The sequence below is a fragment of the Podarcis gaigeae genome, assembly GCF_964106915.1.
Source record: "Podarcis gaigeae genome assembly, chromosome: 5".
Lineage (NCBI taxonomy): Eukaryota > Metazoa > Chordata > Lepidosauria > Squamata > Lacertidae > Podarcis > Podarcis gaigeae.
The window spans coordinates 45,247,032-45,266,976 of record NC_139681.1 but is presented as its reverse complement, the minus strand read 5'-3'; the positions used below and the strand labels follow the sequence as shown (position 1 = coordinate 45,266,976).

Below are 19,945 nucleotides of genomic sequence, written 5' to 3'. Positions count from 1 at the left end.
GTGAAATACCCCTACACTTTTTAAAAACAGAGAAAATTGAAAAATCCACTTGATAGCTGGTCATCCAGCTTATGTTAGCTAGACATTTGTTACTGAACACTCCTGAATATTGAGGTAATATGTGTCACTTTATATTAACTGCAGTTCCATATATTCCAGCGTTTTATTATAAACCAGATGCCATGAACTGTCCTGAATGGTATTGTATTCAACCAAAATCCAGATCATTTCATTCCCAGCTTGTTGCTAGTATACTGAATGCTGAGTTGAGCTCTTCCATAAGATGAGCAAAAGCCATCACCAAGCCACAAATGTGCTCTCTCAGTGCCTAGCAGATGAGCTACTATGACACTAACACGAGCTGATGAAAACTGAGAAAAGAGAAGGCAGGATTTGTATTTGGGAGATGGTTATAATCTAATTTTAAAGGGAAGTATGATAAAGGAAATATGAAGTTTCCAGACAGTGGTTAAGAGGGGGAGGAGAAAGAGATAAAACAACAGCCTCTGACATCCAATTGGTCTCATGTGACTGGATACTACAGATCAGAAGGTCCTACATGCCCCAACGGGATTTACACTCTAATGCACAGATTTATACTGTCTGCCAGAGAGTCACTAAGAGTAAAGTTATATTCACCCTCATTATTCCGTACTCAGTGTAAACACAGCATGAAAACAGAAAACAGAAAAAGCTTTGAACAGGCAACATGCTTAAGATACCTTGGATACAGCTCTACATTTGTATTGACCAGGCTATTTACTGCTGATTATTTAAACTAGCGCTGAAGGCTGCCCTACCGAGGGATAATTCCTTAGGTCAGGAGCATTATAAGGACAGGCTGAGCGATGAATGACAGTAAGCCTTCTAAGGATTTGCCTGCCACCTCCACCCAGTCATTTTTGATCTTGTCATTCTCCCCTCTCCTCCTCCCCTTTATCTTCATTTCTAGGAGACTTAGGTTTCAAGCGTTCTGCTCACCCAGAAGTATCTCTTTCTACATGGCATTCAGGGTGAACAACTTTTCAGGTCAACCCTTCTTTGTGCAAAGATATCCATTGATATGTTGTATTTTTTATTGTACACCACTGTGGTATTTTGTAGTATTTAGAGATTTATAAATAATCCAAAACAAACAGACATAGTGTTCTGGAACAAAGATATCATACAGAATTGTTTATTACACTCCTAAGATCCAATTTTTTCAGAGAATTTGGAATCCTGGAAGACCTGCTTCCTGCCTTTCAGGCCTTTTCCACCTGACCTGGGAGGGTGGGGCCCTGACTGACTCCAACTACAAAAGCTGAGCCTGATGAACAGGCTGGGGTATTGTTTAGGGAGTTCTGTTGAGGGGGATGGGTTGTTACTGGCATTGATATTAATTTTTGTATCTTTATTTGAGATCTTACGGTTTATGTGGAAATTGTTTAATTTGGTTGTTTACTTTTGATGTTTTATTTATTGTTTATGACTAATTTAGTTATGCTTGTAATTATGTAATTTCCTTCATGTTGCAAGCTGCCTTGAGCATGTCTGAACTATAGAAAGGGGGTATAAAAATAAAATTATGTATGCACTTGTGGGAGGGAAAAGAGTAGTACAAGAAAGAAAGACTAGGATGACTGGGATTCCCAAAGCCAGTAATCTTGGCCAGTGGAGAGAGGAAGATGGAGAAGAGGGAGGAAAAGGAGTCTTGGAGCACATTTGCAAAGCTAAGCAGGGTCCAGTGTGGTTTCAAACTGGATGGGGGACTGTGTGCAGGAGATTTCTGCACTGTGGGGGGTTGGGCTAGATGACTCTTGGAATCTCTTCCAACTCTACAATTCTATGAATCAGACATATGTATTCCTGTCTCAATAAAATGAGAATTAGATAAGGGGTGATATCCAACATCACGTGAACAGATTTTGGTTTCTGCAGCAGGAACTCCCTGCCTCTTTTCTCTCCTATAGCATCCCACACATGTTCCAAAACTGTTCAAGAGGGTTGAGACCCCTTCTGAATCAGATTTTTGGGGATATGAAGGCTGCAAGGGGGGGGGTGAGAGGAAGGCAAGTCCCATTGCATGAGCAGAAGTCATCCACTCATGGATGGACACAATCAGATATTATCTTTTGAGAAGTGAATGCCAAATTCTACTGATTTTATATTATGTGCTTAGTAAAACTACTAATACAGGAAATAGAAACAGCTTTTACAAGTCAAGGTAAGGATACACCACATCGTAATGATCTAAACAGGCTCTAAGTGGCATTCTGCAACCTTTTTGTTTGTTTGTTTAGTCTATTTATTTATTGAAATGATTTTTATGCCAGTTTGCAGTTCCAAAAAAGATTTTAAAAATTCTAAGCACTTTGCAACCTATCTTAAAACGTCAAATGGATTTTGCTGCATCTGAAGCACCAAAGTGACCTCTCACAAGGCACAAGCCTGGCAGTGTGAATGGAGGTCTTGGGCTGCCCGGATAACAAGACTCCCCTTTGGGCCACACTGATGTGGTCTGAAGGAAAGGAAAGCAACACATTTGGCACCAGCTTGGCTGCAGGAGTTGCTGGAAGGAGGTATTCAAGACACCATCCAATCACCTTAGGGACTCCACTACGCATTTGTGTAGGGTTTAATCCTTAACTTTTTCTCCCTGAAGATGTCCTGTAAGGCAGTGGGTATGGATTGTTCCTCAGGGTTTACTGCCAAAGCCTTTCTCACGAATGAGTATATCTACTTTCCCATCTGCCCCTCATTTCTCTCTACAGCATGTGCAGAAACTGTCTTCTTGACAGCTGGACCCACGTCTGCTCAATCTGCCTTTGCATACAGGGATTTTGAGATCCATTGGGTACCTTCACCTGGTTTGGCTGGCCAGTCAAAGCCATTTCTAGGGTGTGGCCACTGTCGCAAGCCAACAGCTTCTAGGAGCCACAGACAAGAGCTCAGTGCAGGGGGAAGACTTCTGGCGGACAAGGAGCATGACGTGTCCCCCAGCAGAGGTACTGCCTCTCCCATAGCACCTCATACACTCCACACAAAATCTCAAAATAAAGCATTACAGATGAAGGCTAAAAACAAAAATACAATAAAGGAAAACAAAATATTCCCTGAAAAGATAAAACAAAAACACTGCAAATAAAAATATAATACAAAGATGTAATAGAAACTTCACATATACAGTACAATTAGCAATGAAGCAGAATAACCGAAATAGAAGCTGTGAATGTCCTTGAATTAAAAACCTAAAGGAAGCGTTGTTCCCAAATATATTCATGATGACATTGTAGCTACCTTAAGGCCAAACAAGATGTTTCACACACAAAAATTCAAAATGTTCTGCTGATACTCCCCCCAAAAGCGCGTGCACACATGTGGAAATCTGTGGGGAGGAGAGTCCTGGCAGGGGACCAGTTTTGGTGAGGGAGGACAACCCTAGTGCGTTGCTTTTCTGTTCCTAATCTCCCTCTCCCAAAGCTAGTTTAAAAGGGGCTGTTTGAAGAAGGATCCATGTGCGTACATATAGTATCTAGTTTGGACCTTAGTTTGCCTTTTCAAGCTGCATATTTTGACACTTTTGACAAGGCTTCATTTCTATTACTTCAGTCATTTACCCCCTCTACCTCATGGGGTCCCTAGCCAATCCAGGTTCAAAAGGTTACTGAAAGACAGTTATCTAATGTTTACATGAAATCCAAGTATGTTTGATCTTTTATACATTAATTCCTTTGCTTTCGCCTATTGATTTTGTATCATTTAAGAAAATCAATTGGGGCAGAATAGCTAAATCTATTCTTCATGAACACACACTGTTTGCAAGTACACTGAACACAAGGAACACAGCACCTGGACCAGGCAGATTGTTTACATTAACCTTTTCCCCTCTTACCCACCTATTTTAAAGCCTATCTAACAAGATCAGTCAATTTTTGAATCCAAGAGATTGATTTTGCCTAAGTAACCAACATGGTCATAAAATCCTAGACAGGTGCCATCAAAGAAACTTTAGATCAGGAATTCACATTTCAGGTGTATCCACTGTTAGTTCTGTTAATCAAAAGAGCAACAGCAATACAAAGAGGAAAAGATAAAGTAAACCAACAAACACACACAATCACAAATTTGGCTCCAAGACACCTCTTGTAATCCAAAACTGCTTTATTACAAAATTTAGTCATTTTTACTCTATAAAGCAGTGTACAGGTAAGGGGAAGTGAACCTGAAATGGATTCAAAACTAGACAGCCATATTCTCCCTCATTAGGTCAGTCTACAAAACCATTTTCTTTACCTTTTCGTGGATTTCCTGAGTTGATTGCGCATCACAGAATGCAACAGTAGCCAAGTCCTTCAAAATTGGCATCTCCACTGTACAATCCCTTCCATCTAGTAAAGCCACCAATGGACGAGGATGCATAGGGCCATTCATTATTTGCGGGCGAATACCTGGAACCAAATGGAGCATAAGTGTTAAACCAACTTAATAGTACCCCTGATTGCCACATGGGTTCATCTGAAACTGTAGTAAGCAGTATTGGCTTTACAAAAGGATCAGGATGCTTCTTGAGAAGGTATTCCGAGCTTAACTTGCGGTTTCTTTATTGTACCTCTACCTGAATCAACATTTGGACAGTTTGCAGTGCAATCTTATACGTGGTGCTTCCATGTACAGGAGGGCAACATGGAGCCAGTGGAGGTTGGTCTATTAGGGCTGCCTCAACCAGCCTCAGCCTGCCCTGTCCCTCCACTTGCATTCTTACTTACAATAAGTTCAGGGAGTGGGGCTGTGACTTTGCCTACTGTTGGATCTCTCTGCCTTCTGCAGTCTGACCACCAGTGACAACTGCATGGAGCTCTTTATATTTACCACCCAGGCACTGAGCCAAGTAGCATCAACAATGCTACAGTTTCAGGTGCTCCCAAAACACAGATTGTAGTGTAACATCCCCTTGTTTCTAAGGGGAGGAAAAACAAAGAACCCCTAGAAAAATGGAGAGCAAAGTGGAAAAGACACCTCTTTATTCCCAGAGGAGATGAGTGACCAGGTCCTTTAAATGGGACAAAGGCTATATTCTAACCCAAAATATCATTAAACACAACATCTAAAACACCATCATCACCAAGTAGACAGCAATCTGATTTCACACAACTCTGTGAAGAACTGAAGCCCAGTAGCTTTGAGGTATTATTTGATTCAAAATGCACCACATTATTTCCCTATTATTTTACTTGAGGAATTTTTGTTGGGCCTACCGCATGGGATGCTGTTTCTGAAGCAGAGAAGAGGTTTCATAAACAGTTTTTGAGGTAGCATGAGGATTTGCTGTTGCAAGGAAAGGGAAAATCACCAACAACAGCAACAGCGAGAATCCTGCGGGGGAGGGGGTTATAAGCCAGAGCTTACCTCAATACCTCTTTGGGCCTCAGCTTGAGGCATGCATTGTGCTTTTTAGATGTGGCCCACAAACCGCGATGAGTACCACATTCAGAGCACACTTCTCAACATGCACACAAACAGCTGGGGCTCTGTGTGATATAGGCCAGTAACTTCAAACAGTAAAAGCCACTTTTGAAAGTGCTGCCCTGAGGGATGCTTTTCTGACAAAGAAACTTAGCGTTATCTTACTAGTTTTTCTCTCTCTTAAAGACTCAGGGCCACAGTTCAGTTACAACACATGCTATTGAATTATCTGCAACTCTATCTAAGTACTCGAATACGTCATTAATTGCTTTAGAATTACCTCCCTGTTAAGCCTGGGACTTCCTAAATTTTTATAGAAGAGTGATTTAAGATTACTCCCTTTGATAAAACACTGGATTGTTTAAAATCACTCTCTTTGATTTTCTTGTACTAATGTAAAAAAAAAAGAGTATTTATAGAATGGTTTAAGTTAACAGGGAAGTTATAAATACGTAACAAGCTATGTCATGCAATCCTACAAGTCATCAAAATGTTAAGACAAATACTAACTGAATTTCCTGTTCTATTAAAACAAATTGCTACATTTTGTAAGCCTCTTATGCTTCCCTTATTGTTTTAAAGTACAGAGAAGTGATACCTCAGACCAGGGCAGGGGAATCTGTGGCCTCCCAAGTGTCATTGGAGTCCAACTAGCATATCTAATGGCCAGGAATGGTGAGAGCTCTAGTCCAACAGCATGTGGAAGGACCAAGTTCTCTACTTGTGTATTAGATAGATATTAAAGATGTTCTTAGAGACACTGTGAAAATGCCTGGTAACTCACAACTGCTGCCTCCTGAGTTGTTTTCGCTGTGTTAGCACTGCGAAGAGACCTCTCCAGGATGCAAGCCTGAGCAGTGGGAATGGAAGTTCTGGGCTGCCCCATGAATTAAAGGCTAAAACAGAGATCCTTGGCTTGCAGCATTTGAGACAGCACCCCAGCATCTAACTCATAGCTGTCAACGTTTCCCTTTTTTAAAGGGAAATTCCCTTATTCCGAATAAGATTCCTCGCAAGAAAAGGGAAAAGTTGACAGTTATGATCTAACTTAGTTGGACAGAATGCCAAATGAAGACCAAATAAACACTTGTGCCCAGAAAAGGGCAACATCTAAGGTAAAGAGCAACAAAACTGATGCCAAAGAAAAAAGAATACTGCATTTGTGCTTCTATTTAGGGTGCTATGTAATAGATATCATATTAGCTCAATATATAGCATATGGATGTTGACAGGAAAAACAAGGACAATATGCCGGATCACAGAGTGGTCTTAAGTGAAATGAGTTTTAATTAACCTGTGTAACGTTTCAGGAGTACAGGATGATCCACACATAGAACAAATGAGAATCCTGTCTTGGATGCAGGGCTTACAATGGGTATCTGTGCCACCCCCTAGACGCCCCAACTGCCTTCCAGGGCTGCTGGCCAATTTGACTCAGAGGGAGCTATTTGGAAAGTGGTAGCAAAGGGTTCACAGGTGTGGAAAGTAGCAGAGTAAAAAGGAGGTAAAAGGGAGCAGACTGATGGCACTGAAATGCATTGGAGTGGCTTTTGAGAAGTTATGGCTTGAGGATTCAAGGAGAAATTTAACCCAGCTCTTGTCTTGTGCATTTAGTATACCTGAAGAAGCCTCTCCAGCCACATTGTTCAGCCCAGACACTGAGGTCCAGTTCTGAGGGCCTTCTGACCAGGGCCATCTCAAGCATATCCGGCACTGTAGTGCAAAGATCCCTCTGGCGTCCCCTCCACCCCCCCCCCATTTCCCAGAGTTGTCGGCCTTTTTTAGGAAAGGTTCCCCAGAGTTGTTGACCCTTTTTGGGAGCTGACACCACACTTACATATTATCTCTAACCGGCCCTTAAAACAAAATAAAATGAAAAGGCAGAAGAAAATCTAATGACGTCCTCAATTCCAAAGCAAGACTCGCTCAAGACTCAGCAGTTCTTCTAATTCATCCTCAGGATTCAAATCACCACATATCAAAAAGTTAAAGCAATCACCAGTTTGTTGTTCTTTAAATAAATTAATAAAGACACAGACAATGAAGTTCCCGGCCAATTTGTGTTTAAGTACAAAGCCGACGTTTTTGAATATTGTGGGAGTGGGTGGGGGTGGGTATAAAGCAGTGACATTTTGAACCTAAAAAGGACCCAAAACTTGGGTCAAAAAGGCTGCAGCCCTAACTGCACTTACCTGAGAGTAAGCCCTGCTGAATCAAATAGGACCTTACTTCTGAGTAGACAGTAGGACTGCAGCAAGAAACACAGTTGGGAATTAGGGCTTTCTGTTTTAAGTCTCAACCAGAGGAAAATGTAATATCGGAGGTTAGGGAGAAAGGAATATGAATAGATTGGGGGGAGGGGGCTGACAAGATACCAAAAACCACAGGTAGCAAGACAAGACACACTTTCTGGGGAGCAAGTCTCACACACAGTTGCTTGGGGCGAGGACTGCAGAGGGACCACAGTTGGGTTGTGCGTGTGTTTTTCAGAAAAAAGGAGAATTGGAAGGGACCCTGCGGGTCATCTAGCCCAACCCCCTGCAATGCTTTTTAGCTTGCATTGATCTCAAAAAGCTTCAGTGTCTTTTTTTTTAGTTGGATAGGCAATTAACAGGCTTGTTTCACAAATAAGGGAGAAGGAGGGTTGCTGGCTTGGTTTGCCTTTGTTCTAGTTTTTAGCATGTGCTTAGTACCCTAGTTTCAGGCTGTGAGCCACCCTGATATCTATGGGTGGAGGGCAGTAGTAGTAGTAGTAGTAGTAGTAGCAGTAATGGTGATTATATTTTTCGCAAGGCTTGGAGTGGGTGATGGCCAGCTGCTGGAATGAATGGGGTCGCTGCTAAATGGTCTGGCTTGCTTTACAACCCCTAGAGACCTTGTTGGTGGGAGTGGGGTGGGTGGGTGGAGAAGGAGCCCACCCCTGAAGAAGAAGAGCGAAGGGAGGCTTCCCTTCCCCTGCATCTGCGCATGTGTGGGTTGCGATTCGTCGCTTCTGCGCATGCGCGTGGCGTCGTTTTGAGCGTCTGCGCATGTGGCGAAACCCGGAAGTAACCCTTTCTGGTACTTCCGGGTCGCCATGGGACGCAACCTGAAAATATTTAACCTGAAGGAAATGTAACAAGAGGTATGACTGTGATGCATCTTCCAGCCTTGTATCCAGATGGAAGTGCAACTGTGTCACAGTATGCATGGCCGGGTGCTGAGATGATTTGGATAAGTGAAAGAAGCTTGCCCTAAGCAGATAACCAGGATAAAAGGGGGGAGTGGTCACATAAAACTGTAAGGCTTACAATCCAGAGCTGAATAGCTATGCTTTGTCCCGACTAACCTTTCTTCCTAGTTGAATAAAGTGCTCCGACTGTACTTTGACTCTGGTGCACAGTCTCCAGGATTGAGAATATCACTTAATGACAGCATCGCCTTGTTACTGTCAAAGGCAGAATGGGGAAGCAAATCAGAGGATAATTGAAGCTAGATTCCCTACCAGGACAATGGCTTCAGACTGTGGCTGCCAGTTTATACACAGTGTATCACTTCCTACGTTCCTCAATAATTTGTAATCAGAGCTTAGTTCCTTAGGAAAGCAGGAAACATTTACTAGCAACAATACAGTTAGGGTCGGTGCCTGCTTCTTGAAACCATAAAATGCCAAGCACCAAAGGCAGTTATCTCAAATTTTATTGCCCAATTAAATAAGTGATTTTAAGCAAGGCAAGAGAACTATAACCTTCTTTCCTATAGCAGGTTTGAGAGCGCCGATGACCTAAGCTTTTTAAACAATGCCAAGCCCCTGCATTGATTTTTTTTTAAAAAGACTAAAGATAAACATTAGTGGGAAATGTGACTAAAATATTTAAGAAAGATTTCTCCCTCTTACTTTCCAGCTTAGAGCAACTGGATGAAATCAATTACTTCAACTGGACAGAAACAAAACTTTGGAACGGGAGCAATAGGAGAACAGGATGTGCCAGTAATTGCTTTTCAGTACAGAGCATGAACTGATTGCAGCCCCCAAAACCATGCAACACAACGTTAAGACCCCCAGCCCTAACAGTATGATTAAAATAGGTGACCTCTTGCCACACCTTCCCTGCAAACACAGATATACAGGCTCTAGCTATACAAATCTTTTAAAAATATAAATGATAGTTTGAAGGCTTTCATGCCTGTTAATACTGTATCAAAACCTAAGCCCAGGGGTTAGAATTAGTGGGGGGGGGGGGGGAAAGCAAATGAATAGTTTCAAAAGATATATGAAGTGCACCATGGTTGCTCCTGTAGCAAATGCTTCATTGATAACACAAAGGACCAAAAACAAATTACTTCATCTTCTAAGTAGAAATGCTTAAATCAGGTAGCAATTAAAAAAGGTAGGAAGCCACTCTTTCTTCTATCACCTTTGTTTATATTGTGAAACCATGCATCTTGCTTCTGCAACCATCATTTTAGACCACATTTGTCTGGGACATGAATCAAAGAAAGTGCAGCATTTTAGAAAGTAAAACAATGAGAGATGATAAACTACATGTTTTTGTATGTACAGAAAGCAAATCAGAGAAAGGGCCAGAGGAATAAAAGCCTACCATTCTATTCAACGGGAACTAAGTGCCAATAAAGAAGGGTGTGTACAATAGGAAGGAAACCGAATCCAATTTTCTGACCAGAATATCAACAAGGTGCCCCAGAACTGTTTTCAAAATTAAGATTGTCTGTTTTCTCTTTCCAAAGCTTTCAAATATCAAGCCAGTTGTCAGAAGCATTGTTCAATAAATATTTTCTGGCTTTTTCAGCTCTCTGTGGAGTTTAGCCAATGTTTCAGTGGAGAGCTTTTAAGGAAAGGAGGGGGGGAGGGCTTTCTATGTACACTGAGATCTCAAAACTACTCCATCCCACTCACAAGCTGCACAGCTTGTTGCACCCAGCTCAATGTAAAAAGTGCTTTTGTTGCATTTTTAAAAAATACACAAAGCCTGCTTGTCCTCTTTTGCAGCTCCTCCCCATTGCCACCCACTTGTATCCGATTCCAATGGCACCCCTGCCAAGAGAATTAGGGAGGACTCCCTGGTAAATGGCAGCCTTTGTGTGGCTGCAAGACGGCTGGTACTATCTCACCGAAACAAAAGCAGAAGAAGCCATTTGCCTAATTCTTATTAATCTCACTTGCCTACGCCACACAGCTTCATCTTCGTCGCCGTCTTCTTCTTTTTAAAAAAACGAAAAGGATTTAAACATCTTCTCCAGCAGTATATAAAAAGTGCATCAAGAAGCAAGCCAAGCGTTGCCTTGAATTACTCGCTTGTAACAAAAGTCGCTGCAGTTCTTAAAAGTCAATGGCACACTTTATTAAACAAACAGGAAAGAAAAACAGGAAATTTCTCCTTGCCTTGAAAACGTTGCCTCCACATTCTTCGTCTTATTAAAAAATGCACATGGTAGAGAGGAGGAGGAGGAGGAGTAGAAGGAGGAGAAATAAAGGCATAAGAGAGGGAAAGGGAGGGGGAGAAAAGTATAAGATACTACACTACTGTTCGGTGTGCCGACTCTCCTCTCGCCTACAAGGGGGTATCTTCAAACAAGCATCCCCACGGCCACAGCTGCAAAGTCTCGAGACAAATGTCTCTTTGAACACGGGAAGCAAAAGAAAAGGCTTTTGTCCTGCTACAGAAGAATAGTCTGAAATTGCTAGAGGAGTTATAGTCACCTCTCTACGGCTCCCAACTCTTTCGAACACTCCCTCCAGACCTTGCTGCTGCTTTTAACTAATCAAAGTTTGTCATCCCCCCTCCCAACTCCCCCGGCAGCCCTTGAATGAAATTACGTGTGTGCCGGTCAAAATAATAACAATAAGTAAACTTTACACTGTGCACTCTGAATTGTTTGTACATGTCACCCTCTCCCTTCCCCCAAATAACTGACTTGTACATTTGCCTCACTTTCCTAGTTATCTCAAAAACATATTTAATCTGTGCCACGCCCCATTATTTCACAACTTAAAGTGAAATGTGATCTGTTAATGTAGGCTATGTATTTGGGTGTATGCCTTTGGCTGCAGCAGAAACAGCAGCCACCAACAGGAGTTTAGATAGATGCCCCCCCACCCTTCAGGCCACACACAAAGGCTTTGCCAGACACCTGCTGCCACTCATGTGACATATTTTGCAAGTAACCACACAGATGCTCAAGTTAGCAGGACTAACATGCCAGCTAAGTATCTAGGAACAGGGACTGGGTCTAGTACTGCAACATCAGTATCTGTCTGCTGGGAACTGAGCTATAAGGGGAACCAACAGTATCCAATACATTTTCACAGTTTTAAAAAGTAAGTTGTGGAGAGTTGTTGAGGAAACCATAAGGCTTTATCCAGATGGCCATAAGTTAAGAGGCTAAACCTGAAGGGCAGGAAGAAATCTGGGGGAGAAAAATACTACACTGTATGGGATCTTGCACAATGATATCCAAGCACTCTCTTAATAAGAATTAAGCAAAACATACTCATAATTTTTAAAAGGTATTATGGAATTCATAGAGGTGAGATGAAACGGTTGAAAATAATAGGAAAGGTTTATGTTGCACAAAACTTAGTGACTAACCCAGAGGTTTGAAAGTGGTTCTGATACCTCCACAAAAAGACAGTCAGTGGTCTTGGATGAAGAATTTGTCTTACAGAAGAAGCCACTTTCATGTAAGGCATGTGAAAAGCCACATGTGAAATGGAATGGGCAGGTGCTGAGAGTCTGCTCTTACTTGAACCAGACTAGAAGGGAAAATTACAAAGGATGCAAGAAAGGTATCAGAATACAAGCTGGATTGTCAATACATTGCAAACACTTATGCATAACCTTCCACTGAAAGCAACTGTAATTCTAAGTGGTTAGCTTTAACTGGCTTGTGCCTAAATGTATAGATAACTATGCCATCTGCTGTGATGTAAATGAATTTTTAAGTTTAAAATTGCTTACATCTGTAGTGTCTTTAAATGCCACGTTGCCTATAGCACAGTCTGTAAATGTGTCTAGATCGTGCAATCAGGTGTTGCTGGAAGGATTTCAGTTGCTAAGTCCCAATGATGTGCACAAGGCACCTGGAAGAGTTTGGTCAACCCACCTACCTGCTCATCTAATATGGCAGGGCTGACCATCAGAGTCCAGGAGTAACCATTTCTGAAGAGCTTGAAGGAGACCTCTGCTAAGGAAGATTGTTCTATCAGCTGGTCAATCGCTAATATATCCTTCTTGGACAAGGTGCCTAAGTAGATAGGAACTCTGAGATAACACATAATCTGGATTCCTATCAGTACAGCTTCAGAACTAGGTTTAGCATGGACTGGGTTTGGTCACTAGATAACCTTTGCCAGAAGAATGACTCTGCTGGTTTTCCTGGCTCTCCCAGCAGCCTTTGTAACCACTTATCACAGTATCCTGCACAGTATCCTTGTGGAGTGGCTATCTGGGATGGGGAACAGGCATTCTGTGCTCCAGTGGTTCCACTCCTCATTGGCCTGCTGTTTCCAGGATTTGTGATGGAAGTCTACTGCCGCCATAGCCATTATATTATAGTGCACCACAGGGTTCTTATTTTGTCCCCAGCACTATTTAACATTTACACAAAACTGTTGAGTGGTGTCATGAATATCATCCGGGGTGTACAAAATATTTGGACAAATCCTGAATCTAAGTGGGGCTGTCGCAGACAGATTAGAAGCTTGCCTGACTAAAAACAGGTCACACCAAACTAAAGAGAGGACATCTGAAGCACTTTTGAGGTGCTCTGCAGATTCCAGTGTTTTTTTAAAAAACTGAGCAGACCACATGTCTGCAAAATTTGAAACACTTCGCCCCAAGTATGTAATATAAGAATAATGTTGGGGTGGGGAGAGGAAGAGCTCATTTGTGACTAATCAGAGGGAGTAATTTTGCCAAGACTTTGGAGAAAGGATGTTGAGGTACTGTGCCACTTTGCTACTTCTGTTTCTAGAAAATGTTGGGCACCCTCATCATTCTGCCTCAGTGCCCCATGCCCACAGATCCATTCCTGTGGAATCAGCTTTGCACTTTGTTCTTGTGACATTTGGTGCCAAATGAAAAGAACACAAGACTGAAGCTGTCTCCCCCCAAAAAACATTCATCCCCCCTGCCATACCTGCACTTTACCTTCCTAGAGGTAATGCATGCTTATTTTCATAATGAAATTGCTGTCCACAAAACCACAGGGAGAGAAGCAAATCCCTTTTAGTTCAACCCCAATAAGAACTTAAAGGAGCCTAGTATCAAAATCCCTGCTATTTGTCTACAATTAGGCAGGTTTTTTATCTGGGGGTACTTCTCTCGTGTATGCTATTTTCAAATGAAACACCATAAAACAATAGGGAAGATTAAGTGAATCTTAAAAAGAAAAAAAAAATTCCCAAACTGTAAAGGCAGCCCTTTTGAAGCTAAATCAGACGGTCTTCAGACAAAAATCTTGCTCTTTTCTGAAGTGAGGTCCAAGCAAAATCTTGTAGTCAATGGATTATCAGTCTGCTGATGACACTCAGTTCATGGAGGGACCATAACTCCATGTGCTTTACATGAAGATAGGCCCATGCTCAATCCTGGGGTCTCTAGTTAAAAGGATTGGGAAACAAACAATGGGGGATACCTTTCTGCCTGGGATCCTGGATGATTGCTACTAGCTGGAGAAGACACCACCAGGCTAATTGGTCAAATAGTCTGGTATAAGGCAGCTTCATATGTTCTCTCTTTATTCTTTTGGGGGAGGGGCTATGGCTTGGAGGAAAAGTGCATTGTTTTCATGCAAAAGCTTGCAGGTTCAGTACCTGGCATTTCAAGTAGCACTGGAAAAGGCTCCTGTCCAAAACCTTGGAGAGGTGTTGCTTCCAGAGTAGTAGATTCTGTGCTAACTGAGTATCAGGCATCTTTTTATGTTCCTGCTTCTCATCAAATTCAGGTAAAGCTGTAGAGATGCTGACCCTGTGTCTGGAATCAGTAATATGCTGAACTAAGACCAAAAAACTGTATCAGGGTCAGTACTGAGAAGCTTGAGTCATATTGAATTGCTGGAGCAATAGAAATACTTCATACTTGTATACAATGTTATTTTTCTAGAAAAAGAGGTACCAGAATCCACCATGAATCCACCCTTGTTCTCTTATAATGGCATTGTTGCCCACCTGAGAGGAGTTCCAGTTGAAAAAAGCTCTGCTTGTATATATATTTGTATCTGTATCTGCACTCATACAAGCTGTTATGTATATATCAACGTCTGGAACTGTACTGCTGAAGTCATATTTTCTGCAACAGTAAACTATTTGGACCTTAAGCTGCCTCTGTGTTGTGACTGAAACTGGGGGCAACTTTGACTACGTGGGTATCTTGTTAGGATATTTCCGTTCCACCTTAAAAGGGAGCAGGCTGTGTGAGTCACAGAGTCTGCGTATTTCCTGTTTCTCAGGATGTTTATGTTTGCTATTGCTTTCGTTTTCTCTCTCTGCGCCAGAACACATGTTAGCATGACGCCTGCTAGCGTGTTCTGGCGCCATGAAGGCTGAAGATGATTCCTTGAATAGGAACCAAACTTGGGAATTGGTACCGGTAGTCCCAGGAATGAGACTGGTTGGCAGCAAATGGGTCTTCAAGGCCAAGACAGACCAGAATGGCAAGGTTGTCAGACACAAAGCCAGATTGGTTGCCAGAGGTTTTTCACAGGTACCAGGACAGGATTACCACGAGACCTACTCGCCCACTGTCAAATATGAGAGCATTCAGCTAATGCTCAAGATAGCTGCAGAGGAGAAACTGCATGTTTCCCACCATGATATTAATACAGCTTTTTTGTACGGGATTTTGGGGGAGGAGCTGTATATGCTTCCACCTGATGGAATGCAGATACAGAAGGGAATGGTCTGTAAATTGCGGAAATCCTTATATGGTCTCAGATTCCCAACATAAACTGAAGCTCAATCCAGGCAAGGTGGATATATTGTTGGTGGGTTGTTCTGACGAGTTATAGTGTCCAACCTGTTCTGAACAGGTATGTACTACCTCTGAAAGACCTGCTTTGCAGTTTTGATATGCTATCAGATTCAGCGTTGACATTAATTGCTCAAGCACTTTATGTACATCAGCTTAAGCTGGAACATTGACAGTGACCCTCCTGGACAGAGATGGCCTCTCTCCACAGTGGCACAGTCTCGTGTAATATCCCTTTCGGATGACATGTATTGCACATGGAACTGTCACTGAAAGAAATATGGAAACTGAATTTGGTGTAAAACACAGCAGCTAGATTGCCAAATGAGTTTGGGAATATGGGATACATGACACCAGTTTTTAAAGAGCAACACAAGTTCCCAATCCCTTTCAAGAACAATTCAACATGCAGCTTGTAACACAGGAAGTTGTACAGCTTCATCTTCCCACGTGAACCTGAATTTATATTATGATAGAGTAATTTCCCCAGATGTCCTGTAGAAATAAGGTGGGTAACAACTAAGGGTTATTTGGTTTTTGGTTATGGAGCCTTTTTGGTTATGGAAGCGTTATCCTGGAACTTTCTCCCTAGAAATGATGCTCTCCGATTTGGCACTAGGTGAAAACTTTCCTATCTGCCCCTGCCCTGCCTTGTCAGGTTTTTAAAATACTTTCTGACCTTAATTTTAATGCAGAATTTTTATTTGTTTTGCTTTTAATGCCTTAATGGTTAGGGTATTGTTATTTTATTGGACATTGCTTTGGGATCCCTTCTGGGAAAATGAGCGGAGTAATAAAATGTTAAAGTAAATAAATAAACAAGCAAATACACGCACACACACAGATCCATGCACATAAACCTCTAAGGAATGCTTATTATTTATTAGCTAGGATAGGTAAATTAACAACAGCTAAGGAAATACCAAGCCATCAAACAAGCAAAGAGCAGTACAAAGAATAATTACTAAATGCTGATTTAAATCCACAGTGGCTATAACCACGAACAATGCTGCTGATCCAGCCTCTCGTGGTGCCACATCCAACTCCCTGCTGTTCTCAACACGAGAGAGAAGAGAAAGGTCAATAACCATCTACAGAGTTGCTGATCCAGAACAATATTCACATAAACATTTCCTAAACTCAACAAATTAATTTTTGGAATGGGAATGCTACAACCAGAGACAGTATGATCCATTGCTGAACTAAAAAATAAATAAATGTTTAATATATGCCAACTTAGCTATATCAGTACTCACTATTTTTTAACATCAGTTTCCTTCTGTGAAATGGGAATAATGGTATATGTGCTGGATTGACATGTCAAAAAGAACATTTTGAAAGCTGAACGTTTTCATAATACTTTCAACTAGAGGAACGCAGAAATGCAGAGAAGACCACTTTTTGTGCTTTCCCACTGTAGCCAAGTGACATTTCCATTTATTTCAGGCATCACAAAGAATATGGATGATCAGCAGAGGAAACCCTTGCTAATTCCATGAACTTAACAAATGAAACCCACCAAGACAAATAAAATGCATGCCACAGCTTTTAGCTGTGTAAATATTCACCACACCTGGTTTATGGAACCAAGGTTTTATAAATTCATCTGCAGCATAGGCTAATAATGCTAGCTAGCTCACCAGTTTGTTTTAAGGATTATTGAGATAACGCATGCAAACTGCTTTGAGCATCTAATACTAAGTGGAGCTAAGACACCAGGCAATTGATGATCAAGTATTGTGAATAGAAGGCGTATTGTCCTCCCTGTCTGCCCTGGCATAATGAACTGCTGTTTTGGGGAGAAGAGAGTAAGGAATACAGAGCTATACAACTGGCTGTCCAGTTGCTAGCAGTCAGCTGAGTATGATGGGAAGGATCTAATGCAAAAGAATGAAGCTACAATCTAATGCAAAAGTGGGAACCTCTGTCTCATGGGCTGGATACTGACCACAGGTCATCTTCATGGCAGGCCCACCAGCCTCTCTCCAGTCCCTTTCTCCTCTCCTCATGCTTTGATCCTGCTTATTTCAGACTCTGGAACTGTCCACCTCAGGACCATTTCCTCCTCAAAAAGACAGTTCCTCCCCGCTCCCCACTCTAGTGATAACTGATGGGAAGGGATGACCGTCCTAGAGCAATGTTCTGTGTTAGAATGGATGGAAACAGCCTTGGTTGAACTTTAGCTTTGGTTTGACATGAACACAACTTCTCTTGAAGCAAAAAAGTGAGGTTAGAAATTAATTAATTAAATTTGAGTAACCCATTGACTATGTATTTTTTTCTTCTGCTATCAGAAGACAGACATAGTCCACTAAACATCAGAAGATCTTTGGAAGCTTAAGAGTTATCCACCACAGAATTACACCCCCCCTCTCTTCTCCTACTCCCAATCTGCATGGCATTTCCCATTTATGGAAAACTTGGGAGAGATTTATTAACAAATGTGTCATCCTGGACTAAAATACACCTTTCTAAGGAATTGAAACCTCAGAGTTTGGTTCACTTTGGACATATCCAACACTGGGATATTCCCCTCAAATTTGGGATTCCAAGGTCCTACTAAACTCTGTCCTTTGAGTCCTATTTGATGGGCAGAATATAGGAGAGAGAAGAATGAAGCAAAATATTGGATCTAAATACTTTTAGATTTTGGGGAAATGATTTCCTCATGTTTCGTTTTCTGTCACTGGAGGAATATAATTAAACATGTATCATGCGCTACAGATTTTAAAACTATTTCAGCATCAAATGTCATGGCATTTCTTATAATTCATTCTAGCCACTGAAGAATTGGTTTCAAGAGAAAAATCAAACATTAGGAGAAAGAATTAATTTAAAGGACCATGTCTACTTACTGCATTTCCAGAACAGAAAGCAAAACTGACAATCTGCTTGACTAGGGGAGATCACCAATACACACAGATTTAGCTTCTGAAAGTCTAAAGTGGCATTCTTTGATCCTCCAGTTCCTGAGCAATATGTACAGGTAGAAGAGAACTTTCATTTAGCAAAGCACCAGATGCTTGTGGAAATGCACCTTTTCATGAGGAGCCATTAACAAAAACATTAACCATAAACTTGCATGTTGCTGTGTTAGAAGATGAAAAAAGATAGAGGGGAGAGAGTGAACAAAAGAAAAACCCAAGAGAAAGGGGGGGGGGTGAGATGTGAGGCTCAGGATGGCACTGAGAGGAAAAGTTTATTCCAGGAGAATAAAAAATACAAGGTTCAATGCGCTTCAATATAAAAATCATCAGAGGCAATTGAAAGAGAACTCTCTTGGGAGTCTTCTTCTGGAGAACAAATTATAGACTCAGATTCATTTTTCATTTGAGTTTTTAGAGTATGTTCTAAATGTAAACTATAGATTAAACTAAGCCTTAAAGTGAGGTCAGATTCTTGGTCTATCTGTAACAGCTAGATCATCTGGTCTGGTTGAATAGCCCTAGGATTTTAAAGTCCCATTAATCCTTTTGAAAATTAGGCTCCACTAACATAATTGGTTACAACAGAACATGGGATAGACATTGCCCTAGTTCAATTTGTGAGCCTTTAAGGAGCCTCAGGTGTGCTTCCTGCCTCCCCACCCCTCCCACACCACAATCCTTTTTGTGATACACCAACTCTTTCCCACTTAGTAGCAAACCATAGTTTGCTGTATTTGTCTGAATGAGCAAAGTATGGTCTGTGCAAACTCTGCAAAGCAGGATTAGAAACTAGGGAAAATGTATTTTTCAAACTAGCAAAACATATCAAAGAGGTTTTCTCTCAGCAAGCATTTTAAGTAAGCTATTTGATTTTATGGTTAGTTTTAACTGATTTTTATCTTTTTCGTCTCCCCCCCCCTTTCCAGAAATTCACATGCAATATGTCAAGGTCATGCAGCCCACTTTATGTGGTTAACATGAAAGAGGACAGTTATGATGTAATTGTGTTGCAAGTTTTCCCCTCCTCATAAAGACAGTCAATGAAAAAGTGTGGCACAGGAAGTGTAAACATGCAGTGCAACAATATCACATGACTTTAGTTTACTAGATATTCCCAGGGCGGGAGGGAGAGAATACTTAGGGGGTGGGGGTGGCACAAGGAACTGTCAGGAAGTAAGAAAGGAAGATGTGTGAGGGAGAGGAAGGAAAAGCAGCTGTAAGGGGGCTGTATGTGTGGTTGCTGCCCTCACTATCCAATGAGATGATCATGTTTTAGGTCCAATGTAAGGCAGAGCAAAGTGGGAATATTCAAGAGGGCAGACCTCGCCCCCCCCCCTGCACAAGAATTGGTAGAAAATATTAGTAAGGCTCCTGTGGCCCACAGTGTCACAGGGATAGTGAGGTGGAACTAAGGAAGCCATATGAAGAACAGGAAATCCAGCACAGCATTTTGAATCCCCAAACTGCATCTGCCTGTGATATTCTTTTCAGATAGGAGGATCAGAAAAAGGGGAAATAAGACTAACCTACCCGTTATCTGATTGTGCAGTTTATTCTGAAGGAGTTTGGATGTTCTATTGAATGTAGCTATTTTCTCCCTCGAGT

The 19,945-nt window shown here is 41.6% G+C and overlaps 1 protein-coding gene across 10 annotated transcripts in view; it reads right to left on the bottom strand.

The window, feature by feature from the left end:
• The window catches only part of CTBP2 (C-terminal binding protein 2), a 200,580-nt gene that overhangs the window by 19,627 nt on the left and 161,008 nt on the right, over nt 1-19,945 (bottom strand). For 8 of the 10 annotated variants that reach the window (XR_014564925.1, XR_014564926.1, XM_083741227.1 and 5 more), the window contains one exon: nt 4,276-4,430. Coding sequence is in view for 8 of the 10 variants with exons in the window: in XM_083741227.1 (XP_083597353.1) it covers nt 4,276-4,430 (155 nt within the window). In the remaining 2 variants the exon portion in view is untranslated. Of the gene's footprint in view, nt 1-4,275; nt 4,431-10,609; nt 11,170-14,260; nt 14,283-19,945 lie in introns of those variants that run through there. The other 2 variants (XM_083741229.1, XM_083741228.1) reach the window with 2 other exon arrangements.